This window comes from Acinonyx jubatus, chromosome B4 (assembly GCF_027475565.1).
Source record: "Acinonyx jubatus isolate Ajub_Pintada_27869175 chromosome B4, VMU_Ajub_asm_v1.0, whole genome shotgun sequence".
NCBI lineage: Eukaryota > Metazoa > Chordata > Mammalia > Carnivora > Felidae > Acinonyx > Acinonyx jubatus.
In genome coordinates, this window is record NC_069387.1 from 113,572,143 (window position 1) to 113,590,080 (window position 17,938).

At 34.3% G+C, this 17,938-nt stretch overlaps 1 protein-coding gene across 11 annotated transcripts in view; it reads right to left on the reverse strand.

The window, feature by feature from the left end:
• CEP83 (centrosomal protein 83) overlaps positions 1 to 17,938 on the reverse strand; it is a 215,810-nt gene that overhangs the window by 72,674 nt on the left and 125,198 nt on the right. For 7 of the 11 annotated variants that reach the window (XM_053226613.1, XM_053226615.1, XM_027071100.2 and 4 more), the window contains 4 exons: positions 12,109 to 12,382; positions 11,322 to 11,472; positions 2,918 to 3,010; positions 686 to 817 (listed from right to left, as the gene is read on the reverse strand). In XM_053226613.1, coding sequence (XP_053082588.1) covers positions 686 to 817; positions 2,918 to 3,010; positions 11,322 to 11,472; positions 12,109 to 12,281 — 549 coding nt within the window. In that variant the 5' untranslated portion in view covers positions 12,282 to 12,382. Of the gene's footprint in view, positions 1 to 685; positions 818 to 2,917; positions 3,011 to 11,321; positions 11,473 to 12,087; positions 12,383 to 14,533; positions 14,663 to 17,938 lie in introns of those variants that run through there. The other 4 variants (XM_027071097.2, XM_053226610.1, XM_053226609.1 and 1 more) reach the window with 2 other exon arrangements.

A 17,938-nucleotide genomic window follows, 5' to 3' on the forward strand; every position in this document is an offset into this window, starting at 1 on the left:
AATTCAACCAGCATTACCTTATTTGAATATAGCAGGAGAAAATTGGTATTTCTTTCCATCCTGAAAAAAATCATGTAAAAACTACATAAAGAATGATAAACACATTATCTCGTTTTTGGCAAAATTAGGAGACAAAACACAAAATTAGTAGAAAGGCTGCCCAAACAATAGAGAAGAGTAGGGGAACATGCTGTAGGCAGCAGAAAGAAAATTCCGCAGCTGTAGATGTCAGAAAGAACAAATTTCACTTCTTGAATGTGATGGGCACACCATAAAGTATAAATCCCTTATTTCTCTCAGTAGAAACAAGGTACATGGGCTGATAGTCGGGGCTCTCCTGGATGTGGTTTGGTCCCAAAAAGTAGAGGGGGACAGTGACACATAAAAAATGATATAAACAAACTACATTTGTTAAAAGAAGTCTGTCTCTGTGGCTACGGGAGAAAAGGGACTGTCTATGTGCATTGACTGGGGCAAAATAGAGGAAAAAAAGAGGAAAATCTAATAGCCAAAAAAGAATGTTCACACACACAAAACTGTTACTACAGAGCAGATGAAAATCATGCCAAATACTTCACCATTAATTAATGAAACTTAATTATGCAATCAACTCTAACTTGGATTTACAAAAAACAAAATTTTACTGTCTAGAAGGATAATGACTTAAACTAGTATAGTCACTCACCTCTGATTCACATTTTATTTTTTCTTCTTGTAGAAGACGTGCAAATTCTTCTTTCTGGTGTTCAAATTCTGATTTAAGAAATGTATGTTCATAGCGGAGTTTATTATATTCAGTTCTATACTTTTCCACTTCCTAAAAGATTGCAATTTATGACAGACAAGTTCATAAATGAAATTTGTACCTACTCCAAAAATCGCTTTTGCAAATATAATTTTAAAGTGCATTATATTGAAAGCCATTCTAAAAAGTAAAAAATAAGCTTAACATAAGTATAAATAAACCCTGAAAAAAAATTTTATGACAAGAATCCTATATACAGAATCAGTACATTCTTAAGAAAGTGCCAATAAAGCAAATTATCATTCAATTAACCTTATTTCCTCACTGATTCTCATAATAATAAAAATGAATAGCACATCAACACTTTTGACCTCTGGGCTTAAAAAACTAATATTTAAGAATGTAGTACACCTTTCAAAACATAATTAATTTTTAAAAATTAACTCTACAGTAAAATAGAAAATAGCCTCCTGAAAGCCAGACAGGATGAATTCAAAGTAGATAAAAGATTATTTGAATATTTAGTACAATAACTTAGGGTTCAATCAAATAGTACAATGATAGGAGCGCCTCGGTGGCTCAGCTGGTTAAAGATCTGACTCTTGATTTTGGCTCAAGTCATGATCTCAGGTTGTGAGATCAAGCCCCTTGGAGGGACCCACACTGGGCGTAGGCCTGCTTAAGGTTCTCTTTCCTTTTATCCCTCCCTGCTCATAGACATATGCTCACTCATGCCTAAAAATAATAATAAATTATATATAGATACAATATGTGTTATATATAATATTACAATGATAGTTCAACACACCAGTCTAAAGAATATATGTAGTACCAACCTTTCTAACCAGGAATACATGCAACTCTCTGGTATGCTTCCAATTCTGATTACTAACACTACAAAAGTTGCCAGTATTCTAAATCCAGTAACAACTCAGGCAATAGAGAAGACGAAGGAGATACTATTTCAACATTCATCAGGTAATTAAGTAATAAGAATGCCTCCTAAAATACTCAGATCACTGTAAGTCTTTAGCTGAAAGATTTCTCTAAGCCAGTTTACAAGCCAAGAAAATGGGTTTCATGATTTTATTAGAAACATACTTTTTTTTAAGGTTTTACTTAACTTGATTGCCTATTTTAAGTCTAAGTGGTTTTGTTTACATCCCAAAATTAAGTCTCCTCTCAACCGTAATGCTTTGGTTATCCACCAGGAGGATATTCAAAAGACAACTTTATCAGGCCAATAAGCCATTTATAAAAGTGGATTCTACAACTGTTTCTGTGCAATGCAGCATCACTAAACTACAGCTTTCCAAACGGATTCATCTGGAAGGGGACAATATTCATTTGTTATGTATAAGTCCTGGTCTATTTGTTAAATAAGGTTGCATATATAAGTTGTCAAGCATAGTACTTAATATATGTCATCTTTTCCTATTCCATTGATTAAACATTTAGTCATATTATACCAATATCTCATAAAAGGAAGGAAACCTTTCAATCTAAAGGAAAACTGTAACAAATTTTTATTTTTATGAGGTTGCATGAAATACACTCTTTCATTCCACAAATATTAATTGAGCACCTACTGTATGCCAGGAACCATTCTAGGAACTTGGAATATACAATGAACCAAACAGATAAAGGTTCCTTCTCTCATGCAACTTACATTCTAGAGATGGTAATATAGAAAATATAAATATTATACATCATATGAGAACATGATTAGTACTAGAGAAAAATAAAAAGTAGAGCAGGGTAAATGGGGATCCAAAGGTCTAAGAAGTGATGGGAAAGGCAGGAAGAAAATTAAATGGAAATACTAGTCAAAGTTGGCCTCATTGAGAAAGTGACATTTCAATAAAGACTTAAAAGAGAGGAGGAAGTTGGCCAAGAGATATCTGGAAGGACACTGTTCATGTCACAAGTAAGAGCTAACACAAAGATTCTTGATTTGTTCCATTTCTGGAGTGCCAAAGAAACATCAAAGAAGCCAAAGTGGATGGAGGAAAGGAAGTCGGACAGATTATGGGACCTCATCTTGTGCAGCCCTAAAAGTAAGGATTCTTAAGTTAGAAGAGGTGCTACTGCAAGGCTTCTAAGAAGAGGGATAATGGTTTTAATCAGTCACATAAAGACAAATGCACAGTTCCTTCCATATAAATTACTTACTTCATCCAGATTCCTAAAACGTTCCCTCATTGGAGTTTCTAATTCTTGTTGTATCTGGGCTCGTAACAGTTCCAACTTTTGTGGAGTTAACACCTAATATGTAGAGAAATATAAAACAATTCTAAATATGAAATCACAAATATTAAAATCAAGAATTCACCAAGTTTCAACACCTAAATAAAACAATAAAATTCAATTCATAGAAATTATGCAATATACTTAACTTTACAGTAATCACTACATAAATAGAACCATTATTTGAAACAATACTTTAAGATCACAATTTCAGGGCCTCAGAGATGTCAAAAATCCCATTAACATGAGGTAAAGATACTCTCTATTATTACTATGACTGTTGAGAATAACTATGTTGGCAGCCTAGGTTACCATGCATGATACAACAGCTAACTATTTTCTAAAGCAATTAAAATAAAGGTGTAATAATTTGGTATATCACAGAGAATTCTTAAGACTTTTTTTTTTTAAGTTTATTTCTTTTTGAGAGACAGAGTGAGTGGGGGAGGGACAGAGAGAGAGGGAGACATAGAATCCAAAGCAGGTTCCAGGCTCTGAGCTGTCAGCACAGGGCTCGAACCCACAAACCAGGAGATCATGACCTGAGCCAATGTTGGACACTTAACCAACTGAGCCACCTAGATGCCCCTCTTCAGATTTTTTTTTTTTAATTTTAATTTTTATTTTTTATCTTCAGACTTCTTATTTTCAATCAGAAAAGGCTGATTTTTACTCTGGCCACCAAAACAAGGTTCCTCCCTATTATAACTCTCTGACACAACTCAGATTTTAGTAAGTAATTACGTATTTAAGTAAGCTCTGTAAGGGCAAACACAATCCCTATTCACCATGGTGTATTTCCAACACCACACACTACTGCCTGGCACATAGGATCACTCAATTATTATTTCTTGAAAGAATGAACGAATACTGGTTATAAGACAAAAACCTAGTTTATATTTACATTAATCTCTGAAAATGAAGAATAATACTCAGTTTAATTCATTCATTTATTCATCAATACTCCACACAGCCCAGAAACTTTCCAGAATACTTACTATACATAGCATTCTGCAATATATTATATAATCTACATAACATGCTGTTCTAAATACCTTACATGCATTTACCAATTTATTTAAACCTTGCAATGATCCTCAATGTAGCTATATTATCATCCTTTTTTTTACAGAAACTGAAGTATACACAGAGCCTAACTTTCTAAAGATCACAAAAACTCACAGGAAACATTTCTAACTCTGTAAGAAGTTCAAACTCTCATATGAAAAATAACTTATGCATACAAATAATTACAAAAATAACCAATATAAGCTCATCAAACAGGTAAAAAGAGAAGATTTTATGTATAGAAATAGTGGCACATCAAAGGAATAGGAAAACTAAAGCTTCAATAGAACACAAAAACTAAGAATGGATAACATTTTAAATTCCTTGGGGAGGAAAATGATCCTCAGAGTTAAGCTAAAGGCATTTTGAATTGAACCACACTAAGCACCATAGACAATTTAGAATCCTGGATCCCTGTGCATTAATACTCTCTAGATACTATGATGATCAAGGCCATGTTGAAACATTTCCAAATGCCACCTAGCAGAGCTGCACCCTGGCTAGGAACAAAAGGGAAGGGTACAGAGTAGAAAATTCCTAGGTATGAGGTTTACACTCTTATAATTTACTCAGTATTCAGTAGTACTTTAAAAAAAATGTTTTTTACTTAAAATGAATATAATTACATAAATAAAATAATTGAAACAAAAAATACTAAAAACCTAAGTCTTTTTTACTTCAGTCATCCAGTTTCCCTCTTAAGAAGCTATCATTGCTAATTTTCATGTATTCTTCTTGAAATAATATACAAATATATACACACACACAACTTTTAATTTTTACATAAAGAAAGGCATGCTATACATATGTCTCTGTGTCTTGGTTATTCATTGAAGGTATTCAAGCTTAAGAATGGCATCACCATATCTACATTTTAGGAAGAAGCAAAATGGATCAAAACCTTTGGCAGGAGAAAACTGGTGACTATGGGGGGAAAACAATTTCAGTGAATGGAGTTGGGAAACCAGATAGAAAGCTCTTGTTACAATCCGGTTTATGATGTCAAGAGTCTGGGTAATAGCATCAGGAGTCCAAACTGAGAAGAGGTGGTAATTAAAAGGAACAGAGTAATAATAGATAAGCCTTATTTGATTCCTGTTTCAAAAAAACCAACTTTAAGCAAGCAAAACTGTGGGAAAATGAGAGAAATGTCAACAAAGATGCAATATAAATAAGATATTAAGGAATAAGTACTTTTAGGTATGATAATGGCATTATGACTATGCTTTTAAAGGAGAGATTGCCTTGGGATGTAATAAAGATACATACTAAAATATTTTGAGTTGAGATAATATGATTTGTGTCAAAATAATCCAGAGTGGTTCAAGGACAGAGCAGGGATGTCAGAAGATAAAACAAGACTGGCTGAGAGATGGTAATTATTGAAATTATTGATGGTGGGTGATGGGTATGTGAGGATGCAATACAACCACCCTCTCTACCTCAGGGCTTGTTTGAGACTTCTGTAATTAAAGGTTAATTAGAAATAAAAGTGCTTCTACTTCCAACAGATGGCATAAAAGAAATCAGATTTATTCTCCTGCTAGAATAAAAGAAGAGACAAAAATCCGTTTTCAAGACAATGGGCCTAATAAAGCAACAGAGATCTCTGAGAGACAAACAACAAAGAAAGTAAGCTTTGAGAATGCTGCCAGCCACAGGAAGAGACACCCAGGCGATGTCTGATGGACTCTCTGACCTAAGCAAATGGAACTGAGAATCCAGAAGGAGCAGTGTGGCAAGAGTCACAAGACAGGGTACCAGAAAAGAGGGTGGCACACAAAATTATGAAGACCTGCAAAAGGTCCCTGTTGACTCATTCAGTAGAGTACCCCAATCAGCACATGCATGTAAAGAAAATATTTCATTAAGGCCAGGAAAAGAACAATCTGAAAGAATTAGATGGATAAGTAATCTGAACTCACACAGAGGTATGAATAGTTGTTTTTCCCAAAAGTCAGGCTGAAAAACTTCATTCCACTGAGAACTGAGTACTGAGAAGGTTCTCAGTATTGACAAATAAGGAGCACTAAACATTAACCTGCTCTCAACCAATCTTAAAAGCAAGACTCAGAAAGATGAAACTGCTTCCAAGTAACTGTCCCAGAACAGTTTTTGTCCCAGAGTTTGTCCCAGAACAAAGCTCAAGAGTATTTACCAGAACACAAAGCCATCTAGTATTCAAAATAAAATTAACAATGTCTAGCATCCAAAAAAATTTATCAGACATGCAAAGAAGCAGGAAAATATTACCCACAATAAACAAGAAAATCAACCAACCAAAACTAACTCAGAAGTGATACAGATTTGAGAATTAGCAAAGACATTAAAAGTTATTATAATTGAATTCCATATGTTCAAAGAGAAAATATTGAACATGTTAAGTAGATATAAGGAAGGTATGAAAAAGATCAAAATTGGACTTCAGATTAAAAACTACAATTTCTGAAATGAAAATACACCATACGGGATTAATGGCTGCTTAGACACTGCAGAAGAAAAAAGATCAGTGAACTTGAAGACATGACAACAGAATCTATCCAAAATGCAACAAGGAGACAAAAAAGATTGAAAATAAATGAACTGAGAGTGAACTATGGTAGAACTTTAAGTAGCCTAATAATGGGATCACCAAGGAGATCAAAGAAGGCAGAAAAAACTTTTTTCTGAAGTAAAGTACAATAATTTTCTATATGTGATAAAAACTGTAAGCCCATAGACCAAAGAAGCTCAATAAATCCTAAGTACCAGAAAGATGAAGTCCAAGGCAGGTCAATCAAATTGCTCAATATCAGCAATAAAGAGGAGGGCCTGGCTGGCTCAGTCAGTAGAGCATGCAACTCTTAAAATCAGAGTCGTGCTTCAAGCCCCACATTGGGTGTGGAGCCTACTTAAAAAAATAAATTCAGCAATAAAGAGAAAATCTTAAGAGCAGCCAAGAAAAAAAAGACTCACTGCATACACAGAACAAAGATAAGAATGACAGCAAATTTCTTATGTGAAAAAATATCTGTGAAAAGAGAGAGCAATACCTTTAAAGTACTAGGGAGACAGTCAACCTAGAAATCAATACTCAGCAAAAATACCTTTAAAATCAATTATTTTTTGATATATAAGAGCTGAAAAAATTCTCACCAATAGATCTGTACTATAAGAAACGTTAAAGAAAATCTTTAAGAAAGTAGAAAAATAATACAAATGGAAATATGGATCTACACAAAAGAGAAAAGAACACCGAAGTTGGTAACTACACAAGAGTCTTATGATCTATAAGCTCTCTGATAAAAGTCTCTGTAAGATTTTTTTTTATCTCTTAAGAATCTTCTAAAAAACAAGCACACACACTAAAAAAAAAAAAAAAAAAAAATCTATCCTCCTCCCTTCCCCCACGAAAACACACATACAGTTATAGAGAGTTTTCCCCATGCTATTTTAGGAGGAAAGTATGCTGTGTCTTAGACTTCTAATGGAATACTGCCACCACTTGTCTCAAAAGAAATTTAACAAAAATGTGTCATTACCTATATTAAATCTGTATTATACCAACACTTGTTATGTTGATAAAAAACAGACCAATTATTTTCCAAAGAATGCTTTAACTTAAGAAGGCAAATATTGCTGTGCCAGAGGTTCTTAACAAGTTAATGACAAACTGAATAATGAATTTTGCTGAGCTTCCTAGCAGCCAAATAAAATGGGAAAAAAATGGCTTATAAAGTTTCAATTGCCTGGCAGCATAAAGAAAGCACATACATTTCTGGTAAAGTAACTTTTAAAATTTGTATCAGAAAATATATCAAATAACTCATATTAAAAAAAAAGGTTTGGCTAACATGGTACATAACAGTAACAATAGCTAACATGTTCTAACTACTTATTATATCAAAGCACTGTACCAACACTTCCTATGCATTGTCTCATTTCATCTTTACAATCATCCTAAAAGTCCGACACTATTACTATTCCCATTCACTACAACTACACCAATGAGACAGAAATATTCTGACTGTCTTTTCTATCACTTTTCTATAAAAGCCAAAGGGGTATTAAATCTTAACTCAGAAAAGGCATTCTGCAGGTAGACAAGATAATACATGTTTATTCTGAAAATCACCTTTCATAAACATTTATTAAAATATTTCTTGCTGATTCTACTTTGTTGAATTGACTTTATTCAACCCACAATTTGTACAAATTGCAAACATCCATAAAGCAAACAGCTACATTGCTTCAACATGTGTATATAAATATATAGAGAGATCTTTCTTTAGCTTGTTTTTGCCAGATACATATCATATAGAAACCAGTTATGTTTATCTTGAAAAACAGAAACTTTACCAGATAAATTATATTTGCCAATGAACATCTGGGAAGTTATCACATGGAGAAATGTCCTAAGTTATTTTGTGTAGATCCAAGGAATAGCACAAGAACCAACAGAGAGACCACAGGGAGGATAATTTCATTTCAACATGAGCGGGAAAATATTTAACACACTCCAATCCATAAATGGAACTGGATCACTCTAAACATTCACTGGGTTCTCTTGCACTGAAAGCAATGAAGCAGAGAATAAAAATCCCTGTGTCACAAATGTTCTAAAAAGGAATTCTGCTTTGGATAGTGTGTTAGTTTCCTAGAGCTACCATAACAAAATACCACAAACTAGGTATCTTAAACCAACAGAAATTTATTGTCTCACAGGCTAGAAGTCCAAAATCAAGGTGCCAGCAAGGCCACACTCCCTCTGAAAACTGTAGGGAAGGATCCTTCTTTGCATCACTCTAGCTCCTGGCGGAGTGCTGGTGATCCTGGCCATTCCTTGGCAGTTGCAGCACTTGGATCTCTGCTTCTGTCACTATAGGATTATTCTCCCCACCTCCCCCGCTGCCCTCACCCATGTTTCTGTCTTTGTGTCTGTTCTCCACTTCTTCTAAAGACACCAGTCATACTGGATTAAGGACCCATCATCCTTCAGTATGACCTCATCTTAACTAATTACATCTGCAAAGACTCTATTTTCAAACAAGGTCACATTCTGAGGTACCGAGCATTAGAAATTCAACATACCTTTTTGGCAGACACAATTTAACTCATGACAGACAGGAAAAAATGAGAGAATTATCTAAGATGCTTAAGCTTTAGGTACATATGAGAGAAGAACATTGTATTATATATGAACAGAACATTTCCAATTCATTCATTTGTTCTAGTTACTCATGTCATTCATTTGACAAATATTTGCTACTATAAAATATATAAATATAAATATACTTGAGCACTGGAGACACACTGAAAAAAGCTCCTGCCCTACGGAGGCTGCATTCAAACAGAGTAAAAATGGCCATCATTTATGAGTATCTATCTATTCTGTCAGACATTGTACTAAAAATCTACATGTTATTAGTCTTCACAACAACCTGTTAGTTAACAACTTTTACCCTCTTTACATGACAAAACGAAGGCATAAAAACCACTGTTTGTTGAAGGCCATCATCTCATTGGTGAATTGACCCATTTTTGGTTATAAAAATGACCTTTTTATCTTAAGTGACACTCTTTTTGTCTAGAAGTCTATTTTATCCGATACTAATATAAACACTCCAGTCTTCTTAAGCTTATTGTTTGTATGCACTTGGTACAAATAGCATGTCTAGAAGTTACTCTGAAGAAACACAGTAATTATATCTGCAATGCCTAAAGAATACTTTGAATTCCTTGGGTTCAGTGCTCACGGATTCTCATTTACGTAGGTCTCTGACTATTGCAGAACAAATTAATCCACCAATTCTATAGGCTTGAATTACATTTCCCTACTCAACTCCTATTTCTGAGGTTTTTATTTGTTTAAATGTCCCAAATATACCTAGGAATGAAACAGCACAGGAGAGGCTCCAACCCAAGCTTAATGGTGGTGTTTCCAACAACGGAAGATTTCAAGACACTGAATGACCAACTTTTAACACTGCTGTCAAAGAAATCCATGAATTGGGTGATAACGCCATACTTACTAGATGAAAGGTAGCTTTTTACTCTATCAACTTACAATTCCAGTATTAAAAATACCTTATTATTTGTGCCAAGCACTTGATAAGCAGAAATACACAGTTGGTGTCACTTAGAGATTAAATGAATACAGGAGAATTATCACTGCTAATATCTACTAATTTGAAATTTATGGTAAGTTTGACTGGTGCTATAGTTAAGTTTGGCTCTGGTCTATTTTCTAGGCAAATGAGAAATGAAACTATAATCACTACTTCAGTATCAACTATTTTTTGCTTTAGAAACACCATTTACCTTCCATTACACACATAAATTATGTGCCCATATTGTTTTCATAGTCTTTTAAGTGGCCCCTTAAAAATAACTATCAGTCTTGTGAACTATACCTTAATAATAAAAATAATTTTTAATAAAAAATAAAACCTTAAAAAAACCTATCAGTCTTTTTTAAGCTCAGTTTCAGTCATTATACTTAAAGGAAAATTAGTAAAACTTTAAAAAATACTCTTTAACTCTGAATATTTATCAATTCAAACCAGTCTTTCCCCTAATTATTCTGAATAGCACAATACCTAAATCAGAACAGATAATTTAATACAAATTTGCATAAAATAACAGCTTCATGGTTAAACCCTATGTGGTAGCTAACATTCTAGAATATATGAAAGAATATTAAATTATACCACCTGGAAATATAGCAAAATACTCATTAAGAATACAGGCAGAAATCACCAAATTTACCAGTATCTGACTACTTTTGTACCATAGGCACAAAGGGCAGGCTTCCCCAAGATGGGCCAGTTGGCATGAAGATTATTTTGACTTCAAAGTAATCAAAACCCCACAGATTCAGGAAAAGCTCTTTACTTCTCCCTCAACTGCCTAAATTTAATTGGAAAGGAGAACCTATACCAAGAGGAGAGCTATTAACAGAGGTTCCTCTGTTAATAAATTTGACCACTTAACAGGGCAACCTTTGTCTTCCAAACATCTCCTCTCACCATCCTGATAACGATCTTCTTTCCCCTGTATCCCCAGACTTTATGGGTCTCCCTAGCTCAGGATGTCACATAAGCATCCTGTTGCCTGCCTTTGGAATTCTGTGTGTGTGGATCCTGAATACTTACCAAACTAAATTTGATTTTCTTTTGTTAATTTGTCTCATATCCATTGGATTCTTAGTCCAGCTTAGAAATACTTTGAGGTGCAGAGGAAATTTCTTCCCAATAGTACTCACTGAAATATATCTTCTTACCTGCAGTTTCATTTCTTCTAAGTCTTTAGTTTTCTCTACTAATTCCCCTCGTAGCTCTTCAAGCAGCAGCTGAAATTTTTCCTGGTGAGTTTGCTTTTCATTTAATAGGCGCTTGAGTTCATTTTGTGACTTTATGTACTCATCTTGCAACCTGATTTAAAAAAAAAAACAAACTCAATTTTAAGGATATCCTTTACTTTCTAATGACCTTACTTTATGTAAAATCAACCAACACTACGAACAAGACCTTATTCCATTAAATTCACAAACATCTTTTCTTTATAGAGTTTCACTTAATTATTAACACTGTAGTTTATAAATATAATTTTACTTAAGGGGCGCCTGGTGGCTCAGTTGGTTAAGCATCTGACTCTTGATTTCAGCTCAGGGTATGATCTCACGGTTCATGGGTATGAACTTCGTGTCATGCTCTGCACTAACTGTGGAGCCTGCTTGGGATTCTCTCTTCCCTCTCTCTGCCCTCCCCCCACCCTCTCTCTTTCAAAATAAATACAATTTTACTTGAGGGGGAAAAACACACTTAGCCACCTAGATACATTTAATTTTCTAGGTCTTGCTACTTTCAAAGCAAGACTTTTATCAACTCAAAAAACACTTGAGATCATGGTTAGTTTTGAATTAACTAATTTTAAAGTGAAAAGTTTACTATTAAAAAGTTTTAAAACTATATACTGCAAACTAACAAAAATATACTGTATGTTCCAGAACAAATTCAGACAAAAAAATATTTAATAAGGCCCCTCACCTCCAAATTTAAGCAATTTACCTTGTGTGTTCGGCTTTAAGAGTCTGATAGTTAGTTTTATGATGTTCACATCGTAACCTTTCATCAATTAACATTTTTTGCACCTCAGACTGAGAATATGTCAGCCCACTGTCTCCACCAGGAGGAAATGTGGTGGGAAAAGTGTCCATACTGTTAAGTGAGCAAATCACCATGTAAAAGTAAGTTCTGGCTTCCTTATTGTCTTAGTTTTCTTTTCAAGAGTATTTTCCACTTCCTTCTTGCTAAGACAGACACTCAGGATACCAAATTATACCTGCACAGAGAAATGAACTTGGTTAGTGATGAGTTAAACTCTTTCAGTGTTACAGTCTTTTTATCATTTCTTGTTATTCAACTATCATTTCTATAACAAAGCCCAATTTTCAGATTTCTAATTGTTCATAAAACAAAAAGAACAAAGTTGAATCATACCTTAACAAACTTTCTTTACTTGCACACCAAGCTTATGTGACCATCAATTTCACATCTTCAAGTACTGACCTAACTAGAACTACCAACTTTTCCAGTTTAGGTCCTCTTGGATTCACAAACCACAGCTAGTTCCTGAAGCTACTGGAGTAAACTTGAAAGAAAGATCCTAGTACAAAATCCACACTGTGAAATCAGGGGAAAAACCATCTGTAACTTGACAAATGGCTAGAGAAAATTATAATGTTCACAAAGATGACCTTCAACAAGTAACTATGTCTGTGATTAATCCTACAAAGGGTCTTTTATTTGACACAAGGTGAGCTGTACTCATGCTATTGACTCAGAAGAGAAATCAGTCCACACATAAATGTTCATCACCTATGTGTTTGCGCTGTACTATGAAAAGGAAACTAAATCACCCCAGCTATCCCCAAAAGCACTGATCCAGGATTATGAAAGTAACTGTTTGTCTAGAAGTAAAAAATAAGGACAAAGTGTTTTTATTGTAAATAATTAAAAATGAAAGTTTTAATCAAAACAATTCTGCCCCCTTTAGCTTTCTTGATCTTTGTCAAGACTATTTTATCTTTCCCTAATAGCATCTCCACTGGTCATGGGTTATCATGAAATACCTTTTCTTTCTACAAGAAAAGATCTTTAGCATACACAAACCAATGGCAAATTACTCAGTCTCTCTTGTATTATACCATTTCTGATAAATTAATGTGATGTCTGCATATTACCTAAGATGACTTTTAAACTAAAATAAAGTTACTTTGGTTTCCTGTCAAATCACATTTTAACAGAAGGAAAGAAGTCCTTCAAGAAAACTTCACATATTATTCATGTTAAATGTGCAACAGTGCACTGTTTGTAGCAGCTGCCACAGTATTATCCTGTCAAAAGTATACATGTGTCAGGGAATTAACTAACTGGATCATAAAACTGGCACATAATTTTGAGTCTGCTTTTTGATCCAAATTAATTTTTAAGAGATAGAAACATGCAATGTTAACTTATCTCATACTTTCTAATGATACCACCAAAAGGCATTATAAGGCTTTAATTAGCTAAAAGCTTAAACTACATAAGAAAAAACCAACAGCTACCCTTTAGTCCCACTACTAGTGAAACAAAGATTTCCAAGATAAAATGAATAATTTTATTTTCTATTCTAGTTGACAGCAAATATTCTAACTCCTACGTTAAAATGGAAGTTAAGGGTGGCTCAGTCAGTTGAGCGTCCGACTCTTGATTCCAGCTCAGGTCATGATCTCATGGTTCATAGGTTCGTGCCCCACGTCAGGCTCTGTGCTGACAATGCTGAGCCTACTTGGAATTCTCTCTCCCACTCCCTCTGCCCCTCCCCCCCCACCCACGTGCACATGCATGCGTACCTTCTCTCTCTCAAAATAAATAAACTTTTAAAAAAATAAAATAAAATGGAAGTTAAGTCCCCATAGAAATAAAATTCAATAAGACCTGGATATTTTAGGAAAATAGAGTTAATGATTTAAATTCTTCCCTTCTGGCAGTAAAATCTACTACAAGTAGTTTTCAGGACTTCACTAATTGCAGGATATCCATTTCTTAATCAGCACAATCATTACCTTGTTAACCTTAAAAAACAAAAATAAAAACAAAACAAAACAAAACAAAAAGCAGTGTTTCTTCTTCTAGCTGGTATAGTAAAGTAGCATCCAGGTACAAGGTCAAGTCCATCTCTTCCTGTTGGGTCTACAATTGGTAGGGAATGAGAGCTCCCCTTGCTGAACCTCCCAACTTCATTTTAATGAGGTTTCCCATTATTAGCTTTCATAACCTCATCTCCAAATCTAGTTCTGTTGCAAATGTATCTGTATTGCCCTCTGGTATTTTCTTGACTCAAAGTTATGAACTCCTGGGTTTCATCTGCCAGTAGTCTTTTTCAGACTTTTCTCCTCTGTTAATTTCAGAATCACAGAAAACTATCTGCTTATTTGCCAAGTCTTACCAAGGTCAGAATGAATTTTTTATCTGTTTTTGGGTATTTTGCAGATATATTGTCCTCCAGTTCAGCAGTAATCAATTTATCAATGAAAATCTTGGAAAATATAGTTATGGTAGTCCTCCAAGAAGATATCTAGTAACATAGACAGAAAGGCCTCATAAAACATAAGTCTTTCTCTGAACTTCAAAAGTGGTTCCACAATTCTATATTCAAGCTTACAAAGAAACAACTTCTAAATTTCATGCTAATTATATAAGGAGGCTTTTAGCAAAAAACAAAAATCCCAATTAGCTAAACACTGTGGGAAGTGTTTTACCAATCTCTTATACCAAGAAATCTGAAGAGAGCCTTCACTTCCAGTAATAAAGGACTAGGTAATTTAGATCATGCTTCCTGCCTAGGACAAGAAAATCTGGACATATGTTTTAAAAATCTGCTTGAAGACACTGGAAAACTAACAACAGAATAAATATTTACTGAAATGGGAACAAGGGAAGATGTGAACGCAGAAAGAGGAGACTGGAATTTGGGACCACTGTTCTCCTAGGGACATTTGCCAGTTCCAGAGACTGGGAGACTGAATGCCTTCTGACAGTCTTCGTGTTCAAAGACACAGACTAGAACAGCAAGGAGAAGGCCTGGTGAACACCCCCCTCCATTTTGGATACAGACTTTAAAGGCTTACCCTTATTATTGCTACTAAGGGTAATTCAGGTGAATTATATTAGAATAGGCTGCAACTTGCTCTAAAAAACAATTTTACAAATAAATATAACACAATAAAATTTTTTTAGAAATTTTAAAACTCAAGTTATGGGAAGATAAGAGAACATGAACTAAAGTCACAAGAAGCAAAAGTATTCAAATAGATAACATGAGAGCCTCACTATCAGAGTTGTCAGACAACGATTCTAAAAGAAATTTTCTTATATTAATATTATGTATAAGACAATAGGAAACAAGGTTGAGAATCTTGTAAGAGAATTCAAAACCATAGAAAGAAACCAATGTAAACTCTAACACTGAAAAATTCTATAACCAAAAGTAAAAACTCAATGCACAAGCAGCATAACAGCCAAGATAAAACATACTTTAAGAAGGAATTAGAAGTTAAAAGAAAATATTCAAGATAAATTAGGAAGAGAAACAAGAATGAAAAATACAAAAAAGGAAATAAATACAGAAAATAAAGTTAAAATGTCATTCTAACAGATATGCCATTGAGTCCTAGATGGAGAGAGGAGAGTATAGAAGCAATACCTGCAAAATAAATAGACAGGTAAATAGATACTTGAGAACCTCCCCCCAAAATGTTCTAAAAACCCCAAAGACATAAATAAAAAGAATTCCACCTACATCACATTAAGAAATCTGCACCTAAGAACATCACCTTAAGATCTTCCTAAAGAAAAAGGGAAAATCTTAAGATCAGTCCAGAAAAGAGACATGTCTTGAAAATAAGCAATAGAGGGGCGCCTGGGTGGCGCAGTCGGTTAAGCGTCCGACTTCAGCCAGGTCACGATCTCGCGGTCCGTGAGTTCGAGCCCCGCGTCGGGCTCTGGGCTGATGGCTCAGAGCCTGGAGCCTGTTTCCGATTCTGTGTCTCCCTCTCTCTCTGCCCCTCCCCCGTTCATGCTCTGTCTCTCTCTGTCACAAAAATAAATAAACGTTGAAAATAAGCAATAGAACTGACTTCAACAATGAAAGCCAGAACACGATACCTTTATAGTGCTGAAAGAAAATAACTGCCAAACTAACATTCTATAAATATAGCAAAAAAAAGGAAAATCTTTAGAGAACAGTGGTAAAATAAAGACATTTTCAGACAAATGGAACAAATTCATCCCAGAAGATGCACAGCAAAAGAAACAGTAAAGGAGTCTTCCATACACAAGGAAAATTACCTTAGATGTGAACTGGAAATGCAAAAATAAAGATAAATGAAAACTGGAAATATGTGCATAATTCTAATTGGACACAGACTGCATAAAATAATACCTTAGGATTTCTTAACAGATACAGTCTTATCATACATAAAGAAATGGCATCTAAGTCAGTAAAGGTAGAATTACAAGTGTTACAGAGCCCTTGCACTGTATAGGAAAGGCTAAAAGTATCAATGAATATTACACTTTGAGAAGTCAAAGATGCATAATATAATCACTAGGAAAGGGGTGGGAAAATTATAGCTCATGAGCCACATTTGGCCTGTATTCTTCTTTCACATAGTCCCAAGCCAAGAATGTTTTAAGAGCTTAAAAAGAAAAAAAAAGAAAAACAATGAATACAGATGAAAAAATCCTCAACAAAATATTAACAAGTTGAATCCAATAATGTATAAAAAGATTTACATATCACGACCAAGTAGAATTTATTCCAGGCATGCAAAGCTGGTTCAACATTTAAAAAACGTCAATTAACGTAATCCATTACACGAATAGACTAAAGCAAAAAAATCACACAATCTTATCAATAGATGCAGAAAAAGTACTTGACAAAATCCAATACCCATTCATAATTTTAAAAACTCGACAAACTAGGTATGGAGGGGGACTTTCTCAACTTGATAAAGAACATGTATAAAAACTCTACAGCTAATATCATAGAGGTGAGAAAATAGAAATTTTTCCACTAAGATCAAGAACAAATAAAAACATCCCCTCTCACCTTCTTTTCAATATCATAATGGGAAGTCTTAGCTAATGTATTAAGCCAAAAAAAAAAATAAAATAAAACACATACAAATACAGAAGGAAGAAATAAAACTGTCTTTCTTTGCACAGGACATGACTATCTGTGTAGAAGATCAAATTTTAAAAAAATACTCCTGGAACTGATAAACATTATAGCAACGTAGCAGGATACAGTTAACACAAAAAAGTCTATCAGGGCACCTGGGTATCTGAGTCAGTTAAGAGTCCAACTCTTGGTTTTGGCTCAGGTCATGATCTCATGGTTCCCAAGTTCAAGCCCTCCAGCGGGCTCTGCACTGCCAGTGCAGAGCGTGCTTTGGATTCTCTGTCTCCTTCTCTCTCTGCCCCTCCCACATTCTCTCTCTCTCAAACACATAAGCAAACAAAAAAAGTCTATCGCTTTCCTATGTATCAGCAATGAACAGAAGAAATTTGAAATTTAAAATACCATTTACATTAGTACTCCCCAAAATGAAATAGCTATAAACTTAACAAAACATGTACATTTTTTAATATGAGGAAAATTACTAAACTTTGATGGAAAAAAAACAACATCAAAGAACTAAATAAATGGAAAGATACTCTATGTTCATGGATAGGAAGACTCAATACTGCCAAGATGTAAGTTCTTCCCAACTTGATGGATAGATTCAATACGATCCCCAAAAGTTATTTTGTGGATATCAAAAAACTAATTCTAAAGTTTATGCACAGA